The sequence below is a fragment of the Mytilus galloprovincialis genome, chromosome 2, assembly GCF_965363235.1.
Source record: "Mytilus galloprovincialis chromosome 2, xbMytGall1.hap1.1, whole genome shotgun sequence".
NCBI classification, from domain to species: domain Eukaryota; kingdom Metazoa; phylum Mollusca; class Bivalvia; order Mytilida; family Mytilidae; genus Mytilus; species Mytilus galloprovincialis.
The window spans coordinates 58,508,868-58,529,163 of NC_134839.1; the positions used below are offsets into that span (position 1 = coordinate 58,508,868).

At 32.2% G+C, this 20,296-nt stretch overlaps 1 protein-coding gene across 2 annotated transcripts in view; it reads left to right on the forward strand.

Annotated features, from left to right (window-relative positions):
* LOC143063965 (uncharacterized) overlaps positions 1–20,296 on the forward strand; it is a 46,341-nt gene that overhangs the window by 23,602 nt on the left and 2,443 nt on the right. For both annotated transcript variants that reach the window (XM_076236438.1, XM_076236436.1), the window contains exon 6: positions 19,466–19,540. In XM_076236438.1, the coding sequence (XP_076092553.1) occupies positions 19,466–19,540 (75 nt within the window). The remainder of the gene's footprint in view (positions 1–19,465; positions 19,541–20,296) is intronic.

Consider the following 20,296-nt stretch of genomic DNA (forward strand, 5'->3'; position numbering starts at 1 on the left):
CCTTCCTATTGTATGTATATGACGTGAAGCAATCAACAATGAATCAAATCATGCCCAAAAGAAAAAGTAAAATTACAAAAGTACTGAACTCCCGAGGAAAATACAAAATAGAAGTCCATTATCAAATGGCAAAATCAACAGTTCAAACACATCAAACGACTGGATAACAACTGTCATATTCTTGACTTGGTACAGGCATTTTCTAATTAATCCTGATTTTAAAGCTAGTTTAACCTCTCACTTGTATGACACCCGAGTGAAATTCCATTATATTAACAAAGATGTGTGAACAAAACAAGCAAAAATACTAGGTAAAAATGTCAAAAATAAGAGTACAGCAGTCAATATTGTGTTAGAATCTGAATCACTAAAAAACGAACAAATGTGTAACAAAGAAGCCCAAAATGGCATATAGACAGAGCATATTAGCAATAGGAAGAGACAAATAATGCTAAAATTTACAATAGCACAATCACGGGATGTTTAAGTACAGAGTCACGTCATATGTATTCAAGAAATAAATGAAGGCATATATGTAAAGTACAGTAGTAAAATTGAAAGACAATAATACAAAAATTATAATAAAACAATAACACAATGACGGAATGTACTGGGCCACGTCATATGTATCAAAGAATCACTAAAAAGAATATCGACAAAGGACATTTGCAAAAATGAAAGACAAGAACACAATAAATATCATATAACATAAAGTATAAAGTAACGTCAAATGGATATCACCAAAAACTGACTAAACAGTAAACGCAATATTATTTAAGACAAATAAAAGAATACTAAAACACATTGCGATGGTAAACAATTTCAGTACCCAAAATCTATACTTTTTGACCATCGTGTATAATTTGTGAAGTTGATACGGAATATTTATCAACAAGGTCTTGGTACCTTCCGATGATTTATTTTTTAGAAATAGGACGAGACATTACGAACGGAGGAAAAGATGAATTTCGGCTACCGTAAATGTTGTGTCTGTTCTCACTTTTGGTATAATAAAACACTCACAGACGTGATATTCGTGTAATAAATGGTGTATTGTCCCCTCGGCTACGTCTCAGTATTGTTCGTACGGAGCCTACGTTATTGTACGTAAACTGTTTCCAGCCTTATTCAAACAGTAATTTACAATATCTCTATCAATTGGTGTATAGTTTGATCTTTTTTGAAAGTTTTACTGAGATTCTGTTATTTTGCTATTTGATTTTGCCATGTGATTATGGACTTTCCCAATTGATCTTCCTCTAAGTTCAGTATTTTTGTGATTTTACTTTTTAAAGGGTCGTATTTCTTCCTCAGAAGGAGCACTTGATGTCAAATTCATGTTCCCCGATTGACTCAAATTCTCATTTTTGATTTATAACAATGGTTTAATTTAATTTAACGAGTTTGACTGTCCATCTGGTATCTGTCGTCCCTCTTTTAATCAAATTTAATAATTTAATAACATTTTCCAAATTATAAAAAGTCTAAAATAACCAAATGGGCGTGTTAATATGTAGCTTCGATTCGTGTGATTTTTGATTAGACGCCATATTATTAACTGTCGAGTTGACCCCCGAAGACCTCCGATTGCCATTTAAGCGATATAGATATACATAGATACCAAACTCGTGCATTTAAATTTTTAAAGTCTCTTTAATTTCCTATTATAGATTAAAAATATATGCTAATCATCGTTTTCACCTGTATGAAAGTGATTTTTTTTTGTCGATCGAATCAGTCAATCAAATGATTTACCTTTGTTTCCCTCTCAATGATGACTTTCTTTTTCTTTAAATAATTGAACACACACAATGCATGCGGTATACATCTCTAGCTTAATTGAAGTTCGCATGAATACGGATTCAATGAGGTCAAATTATTCACTTACTTGCAAGTGAATAATTCATAATCAATGCTTCTCAGATTATTTTGACAAAATTGAACCATACTGGCTGCTAAAAGCGACATATTATTTCCCTATAAATTCAAGTTCATTAATGATTGAATAAAAATAAGTATCATATTATTATTTTTATATATCTCGTAGCTAGTGCCCCTTCAAAACTTATAAGAAATTTACAGTAAATAAACTCATCATAAGTACTAGGATTGAATATTATATATGCGTCATACGCGCGTTTCGTCTACAGAAGACTCATCAGTGACGCTCAAATAAAAAAAATGTTAAAGGCAAAATAAGGTTCGAAGCTGAAGAGCATTGACTTGAGGATATAAAATTCCTAAAAGTTTGCCGAATGCAGCCATGGTAATCTATTCCTGAGGTAGAAAAGCCTTTGGTTTTCAATAATTCCATCTGAAATCTCTATCCAAATACCACTCAAGAAGGTAAAACTTTCAGTGGTAACAACTGGGCCTTCATAGATAGGAATAACGAAGAAGACGGGTGGAAAATTACAATAGAACCTAGTATCTTTCAGATACAATTAACAGTTTCATTACTTGTTGATATTCACCACCAAAACGTGATACATGAAAAACTCGAATTGTTGACACTCTTTAAATTAACCTTATTGCATGTCTGTTATTTGTACTCTTAATTAAGTGTTTGTCGAGTTTATTAACGTCAAGTCAAACAGAAATGCATCCTTCCTAAACCATGCAGGAGAGTCCTTATTCCGATCGGTCGTAACTGCGGATTTATACATCCCATACATTTTATTAAGGCAACAGTAGTTTTACTTTAGCAAAGATGAAATCTCATGTAAAAAATGAATGAAAAATTTTGTCCTGCATTTATTTTAGTTGTAATCTCTGTCCTGCCTTTTTATTTTCACTCTTTTCGGTCCTGCCTTTTTTTTCTTAGTTTAGCCTGATTTTTTTACATAAATTGTCATCCTGCCTTTTTTTACCAAGTTGCTCATCCTGCCTTATTTTACCAAGTTGCTCATCCTGCCTTTTTTTTTTAAATCAAAACTCCTGTCCTGACTTTTTTCAAATTTCATCCTAGCCCCTGCCCTCATAAAATCAAATGGTAGCTCCCTAAGCACGTTACAAAGTTTCCATCCTCGTGGTATCTTTTGAACAAATTATTGTTTATTTTAGGAATATCAAAAAATGAACGTTCGAAACATCTACGTATTTACTGGCAAACACCGTATGATGCATAAAGTATAATCTGGTATCAGTCGCTTCAAAAGTATCAGAACAAAATAGAAAATGTATCGTTTTATACCAAATTTAATATCGGGTCAAATTGCGCAATGTTATAGAATATTTGTAAGCAGAGTATACAATAATTATCAAAGGTACCAGGATTATAATTTAGTACGCCAGACGCGCGTTTCGTCTACATAAGACTCATCAGTGATGCTCATATCAAAATATTTATAAAGCCAAACAAGAACAAAGTTGAAGAGTATTGAGGATTCAAAATTCCAAAAAAGTTGTGCCAAATACGGGTAAGGTAACCTATGCCTGGAATAAGAAAATCCTTAGTTTTGTAAACAGGAAATTTATAAAAATTACCACATTATTGATATTCATGTCAAAACACAAACCAGTCTTATACTTATATTTCCAATAAAAGCCACTGTCATGGCATTTATTCTTGATAACATTAGATGATTTTCATTAAGCATTTCGGTACACACATTTTTTGAAATCGACAAACACATAGTCAAAAAAATGACGTTTCAGAAAATGATTATATGTACAAAAAAAGAATGTATTGAAGATAAGCTGGTCATTTAATTTGTATCGTTTTATATTTCAATGTTTCTGATTAATTCTCCAATGTATTTGCCTTTCCAATTAAAGAGTTTTTTTCGGTTAACAAACGGCGCCGTAGTAAATCTGTAGTATATAAATGAAAATAACTTAACAAATTCGAGCGTGCATATCATTTGATTGTATGTTTACCTTCATGAGCCTTCATCAGGAATGCACAACCCAACAAATTAAAACAACACTTTTCTACATTTCATGCATTCAAAGTGAGTTTTTTTTACTTACCTTCATCAGAAACAATCGTATTTGAAATCCAATATAAGAACCGAAATAGTTGGGTTCTATGACCAAACACAACTTATCGTAGATAAGGACCGAAGATTAATAGCCAATTCCATTTCAGGTCAACTTTGCATGAGGAAGTTGAAAAAGAAGTTTCTTACTAGTTTTCTTTTTTAAACAGAAAAGTGAGAACTAGGGATGTTTAAATTCGTAAAAACGTTAGCAGATGGAAGACAAAAAGAACTTTTACTATTGTCGTCTGTATTAAAATTCTGAAATGAAAACGAGAAGTTTGAACGATTTTAACACAGTGAAGTTGCTTCCACTGCGTAACACTCCAACTACAGGCTTCAACAACATGGATTAGGATACAATTGTATATACAAAGATTAGCTTATCTGATTATGATCCTGTATTCGATACGTTATATAGTATTGTGACAATTTTCTGACATTTGAACGGGAAGCATGCTCAACCCCACCCACCTACCCCGACAATCCGACTATTTGGATTATTTTCTGTTATTGTTTTAAATTGTTTCAGTTATATGCTTAGTGGCGATCAAAAAGGCCAGAAAACAGATTCAGCAAGAAAAAATGTTTTTTTTTTACTAAATGGAGTATCATTTATTGTAGAGGATGAACATTTAGACTCGTCTGAAATTACATTAATATTGAAGTGGTTGTGTCCATTATAAATGTAACTGTTATTGCGATAACACAATATCCTGCATGCTTTGGGGGATGGATACTTTTATAAATATCGTATTATTTGAATACCCGATACTGATTAGGAACAAACATTGCTAATTTGTATGGCAGTCAGTGGATGTCCTGATTGTAGATGTTCTTCAGGGAAGTTGAAATTTTTAAATGTTTTTTAGCTCACCTGGCCTTAGGTTTTCTCAGCCTTTTGTGTCCGTCGTCCGTTAACTTTTAGAAAAATCTCTTCCTCTGAAACTACTGGGCAAAAAAGAAACCAAACTTGACATAAATCTTTCTTAGGTTATCTAGTTTTAAAAATGTATCCGATGATCCCGCCCATCAACCAAGATGGCCGCCATGGCTGAAAACAGAACATACGGGTAAAACACATTTTTGGCTTATAGCTATGAAACACAAACATCTAGAGCAAATCTGACAAGGGGTAAACATGTTCATCAGACAACCCGTGGTTGGGTTGCTGTCTCTAAATTGGTAATTTTAAGGAAATTTTGCAGTTTTTGTTTATCATCTTGAATATTTAAATAGATAGAGATAAACTATTTTAAAAATTGTTCAGTAGAGTAAGATCTACAAATAAGTTAACATAACCAAAATGAACAATTGACCCCATGAGGAGTTATTGCCCTTTAAAGTCAACTTTTCACACGTTTTCGTAAATTTAAAAAAAAATCTTCTCCTCTAAAACCATTTTGCCAAATTGAACCATTTACCCTTAATCATATTTATGGTATCTTGTTAAACAAATGTATCCGATGATCCTGCAGATCAATCAGGATGGCCGCCATGTCTAACAATAGAATATAGGGGTAAAATGTATATTTGGCTTACATCTCTGAAACTAAAGCATTTACAGCAGATTAGATCGGATGAATATGTTAATCAGGTCAAGACCTAACTGCCCTGAAATGTGCAGACGCATCAGATTACCTGTTGACAATGCTGTCTCAGAATTGGAAAGGACAAGGGACGATAAAGACCATTTAAAGCCCTAAAAATTATGATTTTTTAGTCACACGTTTACACATGCCATATTACCAAATTCCTACATACGACATATTGCTACACATGTGGAACAGGATCTGCTTACCCTTCCGGAGCACCTGAGATCACCCCTAGTTTTTTGGTGGGGTTCGTGTTGTTTATTCTTTAGTTTTCTATGTTGTGTCGTGTGTGCTGTTGTTTGTTTGTCTTTTTCATTTTTAGCCATGGCGTTGTCAGTTTGTTTTAGATTTATGAGTTTGACTGTACCTTTGGTATCTTTCGTCCCTCTTGTAAAAAACAAACATGATGTGACATTGCCTCTTCATATTAAAATTCTAATTTTGTCAAATTTCTTTTGTATGACGTCGCAATGGGTGGTTGAATATTGAATAACATGTCGAAATTGCGTATTGTTTGTTCAAATTCTTGCGAATATATTTGTTCCTGTGTACAAAATAATTAGTATGATTTTTCGAAATACAAATGTACAGAACATTTTCTTATCCCATTCATAGTTTACCTTAGACGTATTTGGCACAACTTTTTGGGATGTTTGTGTCCTTAATGCTCTTAAACGCGGTACTTGTTTCTTTATATTTATGTTGATCTGAGTGTCACTGATGAGGCTTATGTAGACGGAACGCGCGTCTGGCGTATCAAATTATTAGCCTGTTACCTTTGATAACTATTTATGGTCAAATTAAATATTGAGAGTACATATTTGGTTAGTCATAATCATCTTCTGAGGAAGAGCTGTCATAATGATAATTTTCGATTGCACTGTAGGAATACTGCAGACGCTCATCAAAGATTATATCACAAACAAAATGTATGTGTAATTGTGAAGGCTTTTAAATAAAGAATAGAATATAATTGTATGAGTTCATTGTGTGTTGACATACTTTATCATTGATATGGTCATAATTATAAATTGTTTGTTCAGAATGTTTGAAATACTATTAAGTCTTCTTACCTCAGGAATAGAATACGGTTACCTTATCTGTATTTGGCAAATAGTTTGGTAATTTTTGGTCCATAATGCTCTTGAATTTCGTGATTTGTTCGGCTTTTATTTTTTAACTTTTTTTTATTTGAGTCTTTTGTAGACAAAACGCGCGTCTACCGCAAATACAATATTTCAATCCTGGTATCTATGATCATTTTTTTGGGTATAATATATTATTATATTCAAAAACCTTGACACATCCATTCTCAATATTCCGATTAAGCTACGATGACAACTTGCGTCATAGCAGTTTATGATTTACATAACAAATAATGAAATTTATTGGTTAGTCATATGAAACCTCAAATTAAAATTAAAATATGCATATGATTTTTATAACTAAATGGATAGTTTTCATTATAAAACTTATGTACATATACCTTTTTCTGAAGAAAATTCTTTAATTTGTCCACATTGAAAAGAGGTTTACTTTATTTTAATTGCTGGCTTCCAGGAAGCAATTCGCCGACATATTTTCCGTATATGCAAGTGACCTTAGCGTGACCCACTCGTAAAAATCCGATGATCGCAATACGCGTGGATCTGTCATTTAAATAAACTACTATCTGATTGTTTATGTAATACACGTGCTCAATATCCATGCCTCTTTGTTGATTATTTACCATTAGGTGACAAACGGTAAACTTCGGCTTCAAAACACGGCATTTAATGAGCTGCCATATTTGTTAAATCATAACAGACAGAGAGAAAAAAAATGACTATTGTAACGATATACTTGCGTACAGAAGACTACGTTTATGTTATAAACATGCATTGATTCAAGAATTGGATATATAGACAATAATAGTGCATTGACTTGACATATCAACGATATAAAGATGAGGCTTAGAAACGGGGTAATGCGAGGCTCTGCCGAGCTTTTCCCCCGTTTCGGGCCGAATCCTTATATCGTTGATATTTCAAGTCAATGCACTATTATTGTCTTTATACTGCAATCTAAAAAAAAAAACATTTTCAATTGTTGTTTAATGTGTTAATGTTATTCGAGGGTATCACCAGTCACGCGTTGCTTAAAATATAAACGCGATATAAATATTTTTCTCTACACTGGAATCCTTTGGAAACAAAACACTTTAAAAGTCTATTAATTCAATTCAATATTTTATTGGAAAGAGCACAATAGAGGCGTGATCCAAATACAGACAATTATAATATTAAAACAACATATAAATGAAATAAAGATTCATGTAACAAGTCATGAGCCAATTCTATGTATACAAATACATTATAGACTGATATTGATACCATAGACTTATATTTCAGTATTATTATAGATTTTCGTATATTTACTTAAAACACACAATACAAGATATTTATATATATATATGTATATGCACAAACTACTGTAAAAGATTATTATCTGATGAAACGGTATGGTGGTCTCTCAAATCAAGAGCTTCTTCAATATACATACAAATAGATTTTAATTCCTTTTCAGACATAGGATTTAACATTTTGGTAAAATTTTCATCCAAATTATTTGAATTAATATCATTTATTTTATATTTAGATCTAATGTTTTTATATTGCGGACATTCAATCAAGAAATGAATCTCATTTTCAATTTTTTCTGTGCAAAATTTACAAAATCTCTCATTAGATGGTATTTTTGGTCTTGCATACCTCCCAGTTTCTATTGCTAATGAGTGTGCACTTATTCTTAATTTAGTGAGTTTTTTTCTAAGGTATTTAGGAATATTAAAATTTAAATATTCTTGTTGTTTAAATTTAGTATAAATTTTACTAAAAAATAAAAGTTTACCACAGTTTCCATCTTTTATCTTAGAAAGTTCAAAAATAATTTTATTTTTGTAAAAATCTTCTAGTTTCTGTTTGAAATTAATATTACAATGCTTGTTAAAGGATATTCCAATATATTTCATTAATTCAGATAGTTTATAAGACCATGAATTTTCTTTATTTGTGAGAGTTTTGTCCACTTCAAAAGCAGCTTTGAGAATTTCATGCGGACCACCAGACCGTTCACCAATATTACTGAGACGCTCATAATATTTAAACATAAGTTGATAACATTTAATGCTAATGGGTAAAGTGCCCAATTCACACCGCACTGCTAGATTGGAAGACTTTCCATGAACCCCAAGTATGTTTTTAAATATGGAGTTCTGTGTTTTTTCTAATTTACTTTTGTCTAATGCTTCAAAATTTGGTTTGAATTCTGATATCCATACTTCTGATCCATAAGTTAAAATAGGAGTTATCATTGAATTAAAAAGCTGGAGCCAAGTCTTAACAGACAGATTTTCACTATATGGTAGTTTTGACTTCAATGCAAAATATGCTTTTTTAGCTTTATCTGAGAGGCTTGACACTGCCTGTATAAATTTTCCAGAGCTATGAAAATCAACTCCTAAGTATTTATAACAATCAACAATTTCAATTGCATTAGAGCTGTAATAAAAGTAAAAGTTTTCTTTATTTACTTTAATTTTAGAGAAAATTATAATTTTTGTTTTCTTAAGGTTCACGTCCAGTTTCCATTCAGTACTATATTTTTGTAAAGAATCAAGAGAGTTCTGGAGACCATCTGCAGATTCTGATATCAACAATAAATCATCTGCATACAATAAATGGTTCACTTTTTGACCATTTAAATTAACTGCACTAGTTAAGTTTGTATCTAAGTATTTTCCTATGTCATCAACAAATATATTAAATAAAGTTGGACTTAAACTGTCACCTTGTTTGACACCCTGATTAGCAAGAAAAGGCTTGGTAAACATATTTTGATATTTACATGAATATAAGGTATTAGAGTACATGTCATGCAGTATATTATAAAATTTGCCTTGTATTCCTTTATTTTGTAATTTTAAGAACAGAGCTGATCTCCAGACTAAGAAGTCAATATCATTAAAATTATTATCATCAATTAGTTTGTTTAAAGATAGAATGTCTTCTACACTCTTTTCTTCTAATAAAGCATCAATATAAATGTCCTTACTTTGATCCGCCCATTTAAATTTACCAGGAAGGGACCATAGTTCTTCCTTATCTATTTCTTTAGAATTTTTAAAATTAAAAATATTCAATGCTATTAAACAATGATCTGATAGATCAGTAGGTGGTTTTACCATAAAGTTATTGATGGTATAAAATAAATTCTGTGATGTCAACATATAATCTAATTAAAGCAAAAAAGGTGTGAGCACAAACCCAGTTTTGCCTAATGTCAATATAACAGACATAAGTTTTAACCTTCGTGAAAATACATAAAGATAATCTCATAACTATTTTTTTTGAATTTAAGACAATTATTTAAGAAAGTATTTTTTAAAAATTTAAGTCAATTATTTAAGATGTTTTTAGAGTTATGTTATTTCTGAAATGCATAAAGCGAGTTGACAAATCGATTAGTATTTTCAGAAATACATTGAAAATCAATTCTGAATAATTCAGAAAAAAATGTTCTTTAAGAGTAAATCTTGTCTTAAATAAACTCATAGATACCAGGATTAATTTTCAATTTCATACTGCTACTCATTTCAACATCTTATTACAAATATTTAATTTAAGTCTGGACTATAATTGCAATTCGCCATTTGAGAATCTTCTACATTGTGGGTGACGTACATCAAAATATTTTGATTGGTTTATGTACAATATAACGTAAAATTGTTGGCCAATAATCCGTACACGAAAATATCAAAAATAAACATTTTGCCCATGGATCTTTAATTTTTGAAACGGCGAATTTATAAACACAACTACTTAATTTCATTTTTTTTGTGTGTATTGGGTAGTTGCCATTTGCAAGTTACACAAGTTGAGAGATAAAAGATTGATGAATGTCTTTTTACACAATGTGTTAGGTTGATATTATGCTATAGAAGAGGGACGAAAGATACCAGAGGGACATTCAAACTCCTTGATCGAAAATAAACTGACAACGCCATGGCTAAAAGTAAAAAGACAAACAGACAAATAATAGTATCAACGAAAAAACATAGAAAACTACAGACTATATATATCAAAACCTAGACAACTTCATTACCTTTTTTGACTACATTGTATAACATGATTTATACATGTGTTTATTATAAACCACGAATTCGTGCACGTGCAGTATGTCATTATCAATCTGGTACAAAAAGATCACACTATAACTGGTATAATCTTTAATGAAACAGAAATCTGATATAAAAACTTAATATTCACACTTTATATGTATCGAAACTGACAAAGGCAAACACAACATCAAAACTAAACTCTGAGCAACAGGAACCTCGTCTGATCGGGATGATTTCTGGTAGGCTAAGCAGATGAAGCCCCACAGGCGACAACTGTCGTGTTGCTTATAATAGTAAAAATTCACGAATTTACAATTTTTAGTCCTCAATACTCTTCATTTTCATACTTTTTTTTACCTTTTCATCTTTTTATTCGATTGCCATTGGTTTATTTTGTCCAGACAACATGCATTATCCTGATTTAGAGTAATTTCTCGCAATTTGATTGGCTGATATTGTCCTAATAAATTTCAGGTAAATTTTTTTATCACGTCAATTGGAATTATCTCCCTTTTTTATTACGTCAATTGGAATTATCTCCCTTATACCATTGACCTATTAAAAATAATAAAATTTTAGTTGCTCAATAGTCCTAATATTTTAAATTTTCCACAGTTTCAGATGCAATATCTATAATATATTTGGTTGATATTGTCCTGAAGCTGAATTTGAATATAATAGTATGTAATATAACAAAATCAGGATAAATTCGTTACACAGTGTTCAATTGTCCTAATACGGAATTAATCGGATCAATTAGCTTCAAATCGGGTTTGGCTTCGCCTGACCCAATATGAAATTTATTGACCCGATAAATTCTCGTATTAGGACGATTGTACACTGTGTAACAAATATAGCATGTCTCGCGTACTTGAATTAAATTTATTCCAATTAATAAATCGACAAATGATTATTGGCTATAGTTTTTATTTGCTTGACATGAAATGTGCATTTCAATTAATAAATATGAAGATTTCAATCAATTAATTGTGGGTTTTTGAGTTGTTTGTATATATTTTTTATTCATTTTTTTTAATGACCCATTTTTATGCCACATTTATGGGCATTATGTTTTCTGGTCTGTGCGTCCGTCCGCTCGTTCGTCCGTTTGTTATTCCGTTCGTCTGTCCCGGTTCAGGTTAAAGTTTTTGGTCGAGGTAGTTTTTGATGAAGTTGAAGTCCAATCTACTTGAAACTTTGTACACATGTTCCCTATGATATGCTATTTCTAATTTTAATGCCAAATAAGAGATTTTTTTCACATTTTCACGGTCCATTGAATATAGAAAATGATAGTGCGGATGGGGCATCCGTGTACTTTGGGCACATTCTTGTTTTGGTGTAATTTCCATTTCTGACATAATTGTTGATATCGATAAAACATTTTTGAATACTCATTTTAACTTTAGCTTATACATCTTTTCTGAATTAAGAGAATAGAAGTAATGGTCTGAGAGTAAATTAAATTGAATATATATAATCAAGGATTTGTATAGTAAGACTATACAAATCCTTGATATAATGTAAGTACTAGCTAATTCTATCGTGCCACAAATATCGCATAAGGCTTAGAAATATTCCGCTATGGAAAAACACAAAAGTGCAAAAAGAAAAAAAAAACACTATTGCAACATACATAGAAACAAACTATTTGATTACAACAGCCAAATTCTTGACTTGGTACAGGACATTTTAAGAAAAATCGTGAGTTCAACCTAGTTTTATGGTTAGCAAAACCTCCCGCTTTTATTGCAATGTCAAAACACCGCACAAATAACATGACTAAGTGACAGAAATACAGCACAAACAAATGCAAGAACGCCCACAAATGAATAATATAGTAGTCGTTACAACATGTAAAACGTAGAATAAAAATGAACATCTTCCATTCACGACAACACATGACACCACAAACACTGACAGTATTTGAGCAACGAATATATTACCTTGTGATTCATACAAATATTTTCATAATGTTTGTACAAACAATTATTAAGGTTATGACGTTATTGACGGTATTTAAAGGCTATTTGAAATAAAACCTGTGACAACGTCATAATTTTTTGGATTAAAACAATAGATGGAAATTAATACGACTATACTGGAAAATAGGACAAATTCGAAATGTACCGAACACACAGAATTCAAACCACAGACGATAAGACATAACACAATATCCCACCGAAACCACAACAGACTTCATAAATAAACACATGAACGTTGGATGCACAAATAACGAGACAAGTCGTATAGAAAAACAAAATCACATTCGTCAAAACAGTCATATTCGGTAAAATATCACGTTCGGCTCTTAGAGATATATGACGTGGTAAAAATGTCACGTGTAAGCTCAGACACAGACACATTGTGTGGATCAACCAATTCGTAATGGTGTCCATAAAATGTACGTAGTGTCAGTTTTGTTCACTCCTCATCATTACTCTGTTGGGTCAGTTTCTGTGTAACGAGTACACTCCTGTATATAAAGTCCGTAGAGTGTAAACATGCACGAGAATAACGTATCAATTGAGATATGTAAACACTATACGGAGGATCAGAGGGTATGTTACTGTTGAGAAATTGGAAATTGATTATTAGGACGTTGAAATCATCCCGTTTATCATAGATTTAGTGTGAAGTCGTCCATGTGTATCAATACTGAGAAAGAGATCAAGTTATGAAGCAGTCTTCCTATTACAGTGTATTATATGTAGTATCCTTAATGTCAAGTGCACTAGGATAAATGAGATGACCGAACTTTGGGTTATTCATTGATAGGACATCATCGATATAAATCATCTGAGAATCATCTGAAAGTAAAGATTGAAGCATTTTGCAAGGTGCCTTTTATTTTTGACTTTAACCCTTTAAAGATTAAGAAGGCTCTGAATTACTTCTGCTTCATACGACAACAAAAACAAGTCGGTCAGAAGAGCTGTATTATTAAACCGATTTGAATACCAAATGTCTGTTGACACATTAATCCTCCAACCTCAACGAATATTTTGTCGATTCTAACATTACGTTCTTCAAACGCTTTGAGTACACATCCGTGGTAAAATATGAATATATTGTTTAGGCTGTTCCAATCGTATTCCCGCTTTTTTATCAATGAGCTACCAGACGCCATAGAACGATGACGTAAGAATATAAGCATTTTTCGGGAAAATACTCGCTTGTGAAACCGAAAATCATCACGAGGAAACATAAACAAACGATGCTTAAATGTGTTACAAGCAACTTTTTTTTATACATACAAGACATATAAGTAAAACCATATTTTGAATGCATCCAAAACTATCTAAATTCGTTATTGTAAACAGTTTAAGCATGTCACAAATTCAGTTTGATCCGTTCTTTTGCCTCAATTCAATTGTGCGTTTATTTATGGGAACGGCAAATATTTGCCTTCACCTAGAGCGTTTCGATACAAATGAATTGCTGTTTTTGTCCTATTTGAATCGAAATAATTCATGGGGGCTTGAATATATCCCTTTATGCCGATATTTTACCCCTCTCTATCGCTCAGGGTAATATATTCTAGCCCCCATGCATTATTTCTTAATTAAATAGTCCAGCAATTTGATAATATTATCTTCAGTGTATTTTCTGATAGAATCAGTGTGGTTCTTCTCAAAATGAAAATTATTATAACCCTAAACAAGAAATGTTTATCTACGAATAGATATAGAAAAAGCTCTGTTTAATGAGATGGTGGAGTTGATCTTTCAATAGAGCATTGGGAATAGTAGTGTAAAGCGTAGAACAAATCAAGGGTCTTAATGTTGCTGCAAAATTACAGAGATTGTGATTTAAGAGTTAGCAGTCCATCTTTAAAATGTTTGAGAATCCACATGTACATCTGATAAACACCATTTGTAGAATATATCTCATTACAAGATTTTTGAAACCCATAGCGTTGTCAGCTTATTTTCTAACTATAAGTTAGAATGTCCCCTGGTATTTTTTGCCCCTCTTTTAGATGTTTAGTCATGCAAACATCTTGATGATCCAGCTATGTATCTTTCTTAAAACTGAGTTTGTTTTTTTTTAAAGTTTTGTATCAATATTAAAAAGAAGATGTGTTATGATTACCAATGACAAAACTCTCCACAAGAGACCAAATGACACCGAAATTAACAATAATAGGTCACCATAGGGCCTTCAACAATGAGCAAAAGCCCATACCGCATAGTCAACTATTTGAGGCCCCGAAATGGCAATGTAATACGATTCAAACGAGAAAACTAACGGCCTCAGTTATGTACACAAAATGAACGAAAACAAATATGTTGCACATAAACAAACGACAACCACTGCATTACAGACTCCTGACTTGGGATAGGCACATACATACAGAATGTGGCGGGGTTAAACAATTTAGCCTGATTCCAATCATCCCCCTAACATGTGACAGTGTTGTAACCGTACAACAACAGAACAAACTATAAAAATCAGTTGGAAAAGTCTTAACTCATCAGATGGACACAAATACTACAAATATAAAAGTGACGTGGCCGGGTACTTGTACATCTCAACAACAAAATGACACTACATACAGATCTTAGAGTACTTGCAGTTACTTACAGCTAGTTCAAAGTTCAGTGACGCTAGTTTTTCTTCGTTTCTTTGAATGTTATTACAAAAAAGAAAGGACAGATTTGTGAATTGTAGAATTTCATCCTTAGTAAATGGTGTTAAGGAATGTATAGGATTTCTAGTAGTGCTGTTTATTCCAAGCTCTTTTGTAGGATATTGCAAATAACGGTGTTCACACGCGAACACAATACTATTTAAGGCTTTATTAGCTGGACCAACGACATATGTGTCATGCAAAGAGGAAAAATCACCCACAACCTTTCGTTTTTATTGAATGGATTAGATACCCTTGTGCTGATAGTACATAGTAGTTTCTGAACGCGCTACGCCAAAGTAGTTTTCCTATTGACTAAAAAAAAAAAGACAATTTTTCCGATTCATTTGGAATTATTAGACTTGTTGGAAATTATTTTAACAAAACATGAAAATATCATTTTCGTTAATAATAGATTCAAAGGAAAGGTTTTTATTGTGATGTCCTAATACATTAAACTTCTTTGAAAACAAAGGGCAGCAAATCCATTACTTTAAGCAGAACGTATGTCCTCCTTAGGGAAAGTGATTTATATTTGTCTTCGAGGCATGCATAAAAATGGATTCTCTGACCGCAATAACACAACGCAATAATAATTAGATTGATTGCTAAAAAAGTATAAAAATTCTATATTATATAAATGTGATTGTCGCATCGGCAGTAACATCTTATTCCCGATGGTTTGCAAATTATCTACAAGATATACAAAAGAAAAGGTAAGAATCAAATCTAAAGTTAATCATACCACATCTTCTTTTTTATATTGTATTGTAAGAAAACGTTTAACATGTTTAATCTAATGTTAGCAACGAAATCTTTGTGTAATAAGTTTAATAAATTGATACAAATTTGAGTTTCTTTTTTTTATATACATTTTTCGAGAATCAACGCTTATCACAGATGGTATCGTTTATGTTTCTTACGTCGTAACTACTACAATCCCTTCCACTTTCATGAATGTGAGCTACCGAATTAGGATATTGGTCGGATTTGTTATAACATGAGCGACACGACGGGTGCCACATGTGGAGCAAGATCTGCTTACCCTCCCGGAATACCTGAGATCACCCTCAGTTTTTGGTGGGGTTCTCGTTGCTTATTCTTTAGTTTTCTATGTTGTGTCATGTGTACTATTGTTTGTCTTTTTCATTTTTAGCCATGGCATTGTCAGTTTATTTTCGATTTATGAGTTTGACTGTTCCTCTGGTATCTTTCGCCCCTCTTGTTTTTTCTGTTCACATATCGTTGTCAATATAAGTACCATTCTTGTCAACAAGGTAATTCAATACTTAAAGAGTTTGTTCGTTTGGCTCTGGTTAAGACTGAGGACTATCGTGATTATAGGTCTCGGGTTAGGTTCTGACTGAGTGCGCTGGAAATTTCAGTACATCTAAAGGGTGATTTTCACCCTCCCTCACACTTCTCTGGCCAGACCGGGATTTTTAACTAGAATGGGTACTATGGAGCCTCGATTGGTCAAAGTAGTCCCCTATTTTGACCTTGAGATCAATCGTCTGTTATCTCTATCGTTTGTCTGTTTCCGCCGAGTGGCCCGGTGATTTTCTCCGAGAACTTCGGCTTCGTCCACCATAATATCAGACTTCCCTATGTCCTTGCACTGCCTTGTGTTGGGTGGGGTTTAATTCTCCGTGTAAAATATTGTCGTAAATATACATTAGTGACACATCTACATTTATCACGATAAGGAGTGTTCATGAATTCCACTGTACCCTCGCAGCTTTCGAGTTTTCTTTTTCGGATACCGGAAGAATTTACAAGTACTGTACATACATCAAGAGGGATAGTTTTAGTCGTAATGGGAGTTCCTATTGGAAATTGTCTTTTTTTTTTTTACAGAAGTGAAACCTATAGGTTCACGACATTTTGCTGTAGAACCACCTTCGTAACAACAATCGAATCTCAAACTGGCCTTACAATGAGTAAACCTGAGTTATGTTTCAAATTATTTTTATTGATAAAGTGAAATTCTTTTATATAAACGTTTAACATTTATTATGTTAGCAATGTTTGCACACTAAAATACTTGGTTAGTGCCTTAATTTATAAGAGTGCTCTTACAGCGTCTTTTATCTAGTCGTTATACATCAAACATGGCATACCGATTTCATTGTGTATACAGCCTGTTGGTACAGTTAATTTCATATTGCCAATAATATCAGCTAATGTAATGTATGTTATATTTGAAACAAACAAAAAACTGTATTGAAAAAAATGGTCTGTTCAACAATTCCTGTGAAATTTGCAAATCAAATTTTGAGTACTTCAAAACTGTGAATCTAGAAAACAAAATAAACAGCTGCGCCATGAGCGCATGATACGCCCGACGTCTGGTGTGAAAGTTTAATACAATAGACATAAATAATTTCTGAGAAAGTTTTACGCAATAACCAATAAACCATATATTGTTTTTGAGATACAGCGGGACATGTGAAACCTTCCTAATTTTTTGTTGTTACAAAAAACTAAATATCACTAAAATAAAATTTTGATTCAAACCCAAAAAGTATGCAGATCTTTAGATTAATATAACAAAGAAGTGTGTAAAGTTTTAAGCAATAATCATAAATTGTTTTTGAGATACGACACGACATGTAAAAGAAACCTCCCCCTTTTTTTTTTTTACAAAATACTCAATAACTCAAAAATAAACTTTTGAATCATCACCAAAAAGTATACAGATCTTAAGATTTATATAACAAAGAAGTGTGTAAAGTTTAAGCAATAACTATAAATCATTTTTGAGATACGGCGCGACATGTAAAAAAATACCTCCCCCTTTTTTACAAAACACTCAACAACTCAAAAATTAAATTTTGAATCATCACCAAAAAGTATACAGATCTTAAGATTAATATAACTAAAAAGTGTGTAAAGTTTTAAGCAATAATCAAAAATCGTTTTTGAGATACAGTGCGACATGGGAAAAAAACCACACCCCTGTTCTAGTTACAAAGTGCAGTAACTCAAAAAGTTTCAATTATACCAAAAAGTATACAGATCATTTGACCATCATAAGAAACAACTGTATTAAGTTTCATGAAATTTGGATAAGTCGTTCTCAAGTTACGGTGCGACATGTTTACGCCGGACAGACAGACGGACGCAGGATATTTGTATACCATAATACGTTACGTCAAAATTTTGACGGGCGTATAAAAAAATCAATCATGTTTTTGCTGACGGACTGCAACACTTTCTTTTTCTCATCCAATCATGACTTGTATTCATTTCATTGCTGATCATGCTTCTCGTAATCCTCGTAAATCAATACCTGAATTTCCTAAGACAATGAAACATATGGGGAATTTTTACGTCACACTAATTTCCTGACGCGAAATTAGAATCGCAAACATAATTTTGTTGTTCATTTTGTCTTTGTTAAACATGTCCTTGAATCCATTGCCAAGTTTTAATCAGTAAAAAGTTGTTTTTTCTATTTTTCACGACTGAGAAATAAAAATTAAAGTCCGTAGACATTTACAGACAGAATTAAGTGAACGTATTTTTTAGAACAATTTCGAGCTATAAAATTGCTTTTCAATCCCTGAAACTGCAGAGTAGTTAGTCATAACTCGTAAGTGACCACTTATGTACACGGTCAACCTGTTTAACGTAACGTCATTTCAATCAAATTAGGCAAATGCATTTGCAACACATTATAACAGCTACAACGCCAGTTTGTTTTCCAAGTCGTTGGATGTCATGGCAGGCAAATTTACATCATCAATGTTTCTCGTTAGCTGAGATGCCACATTATCCACAAATCCTGCAAAAACAGACTGAAATGGGTGGAAATGAGCAAAATCAGAAGGGAGAAAACTTGACTAAAAACATTCCCGACAGTATTCGTTTACCTTTTTGACAATCGTTTTGACAGCTGGCTTTGCCTTTGACGATTGATACGACTAATCAGGAATAAAAAACACGATTTAAGTACATGCCACCTGATTTAAACATTAAGCCCGACGTAATTTATTCAACTTTCGAATTTAAAATTTACCATATACCAATATGAAAAAAAAGACATATAGAGTTGAAACAAAAAGAGTGAAAATAAAGAAATATTTTATATTTATAGGACTTAATCAACTGATCATGAAGCAAGGACATATACTATTTGTTGTTGGTCTATTAATGGTATTATGTGGAACATGTGAGTTACAATTATTAAAAAAAAATGCATGTTCATTTATAAAAGATAAAAAAAAGTTGCATGGTCATTTAAAAAATATATTATATTCATATCATAGTGATATACATGTTATATCAAATATGTAATTAGAACATTTAAAATAGAAATTAAAAAAAAAAAAAGAACAAGATTAAGAGTCCTCAGTTTATCTTATTCCTATACTATTAAACGAGAAGACCTCATTTTGTGTGTCGCTTCTCTTCTTTCCACAGTACATTAATCAACACGCCTCTGTGTCCTATAGGTACAGTGCATAGTCGCATTTGTCATCCATTCATATGATTATTCAGATTGAGTTATTTTGGGAGAAAAACCAGAAAAAAGGCATCCGGATATTGTCCCGTCATTGGACGAAATTTTATCTATACTATTAAACGAGAAGACCTCATTTTGTGTGTCGCTTCTCTTCTTTCCACAATTCTACATTAATCTACACCTCATTTTGTGTGTCGCTTTTCATATAGCTTTTAATATTTTTTAATTGTTTTAAATTATTACAGGTTTTTAGTCTATCTTTATTAATGTTAGATTCAGAAAGAATATATTTTGCAAAAGTGAACCATGAATAGGAGCCACTAGAATCCTAAGTTTTAGTTAATTGAAAAGATTCCTGTAATAAGGGATTCAAATTTGAGGTGAAAAGCCTTGCTAAATACATAATAGTTTGGGATATAGTATACAGACCCTCACTTGTTTATAAACTCTGTGACCACCGTG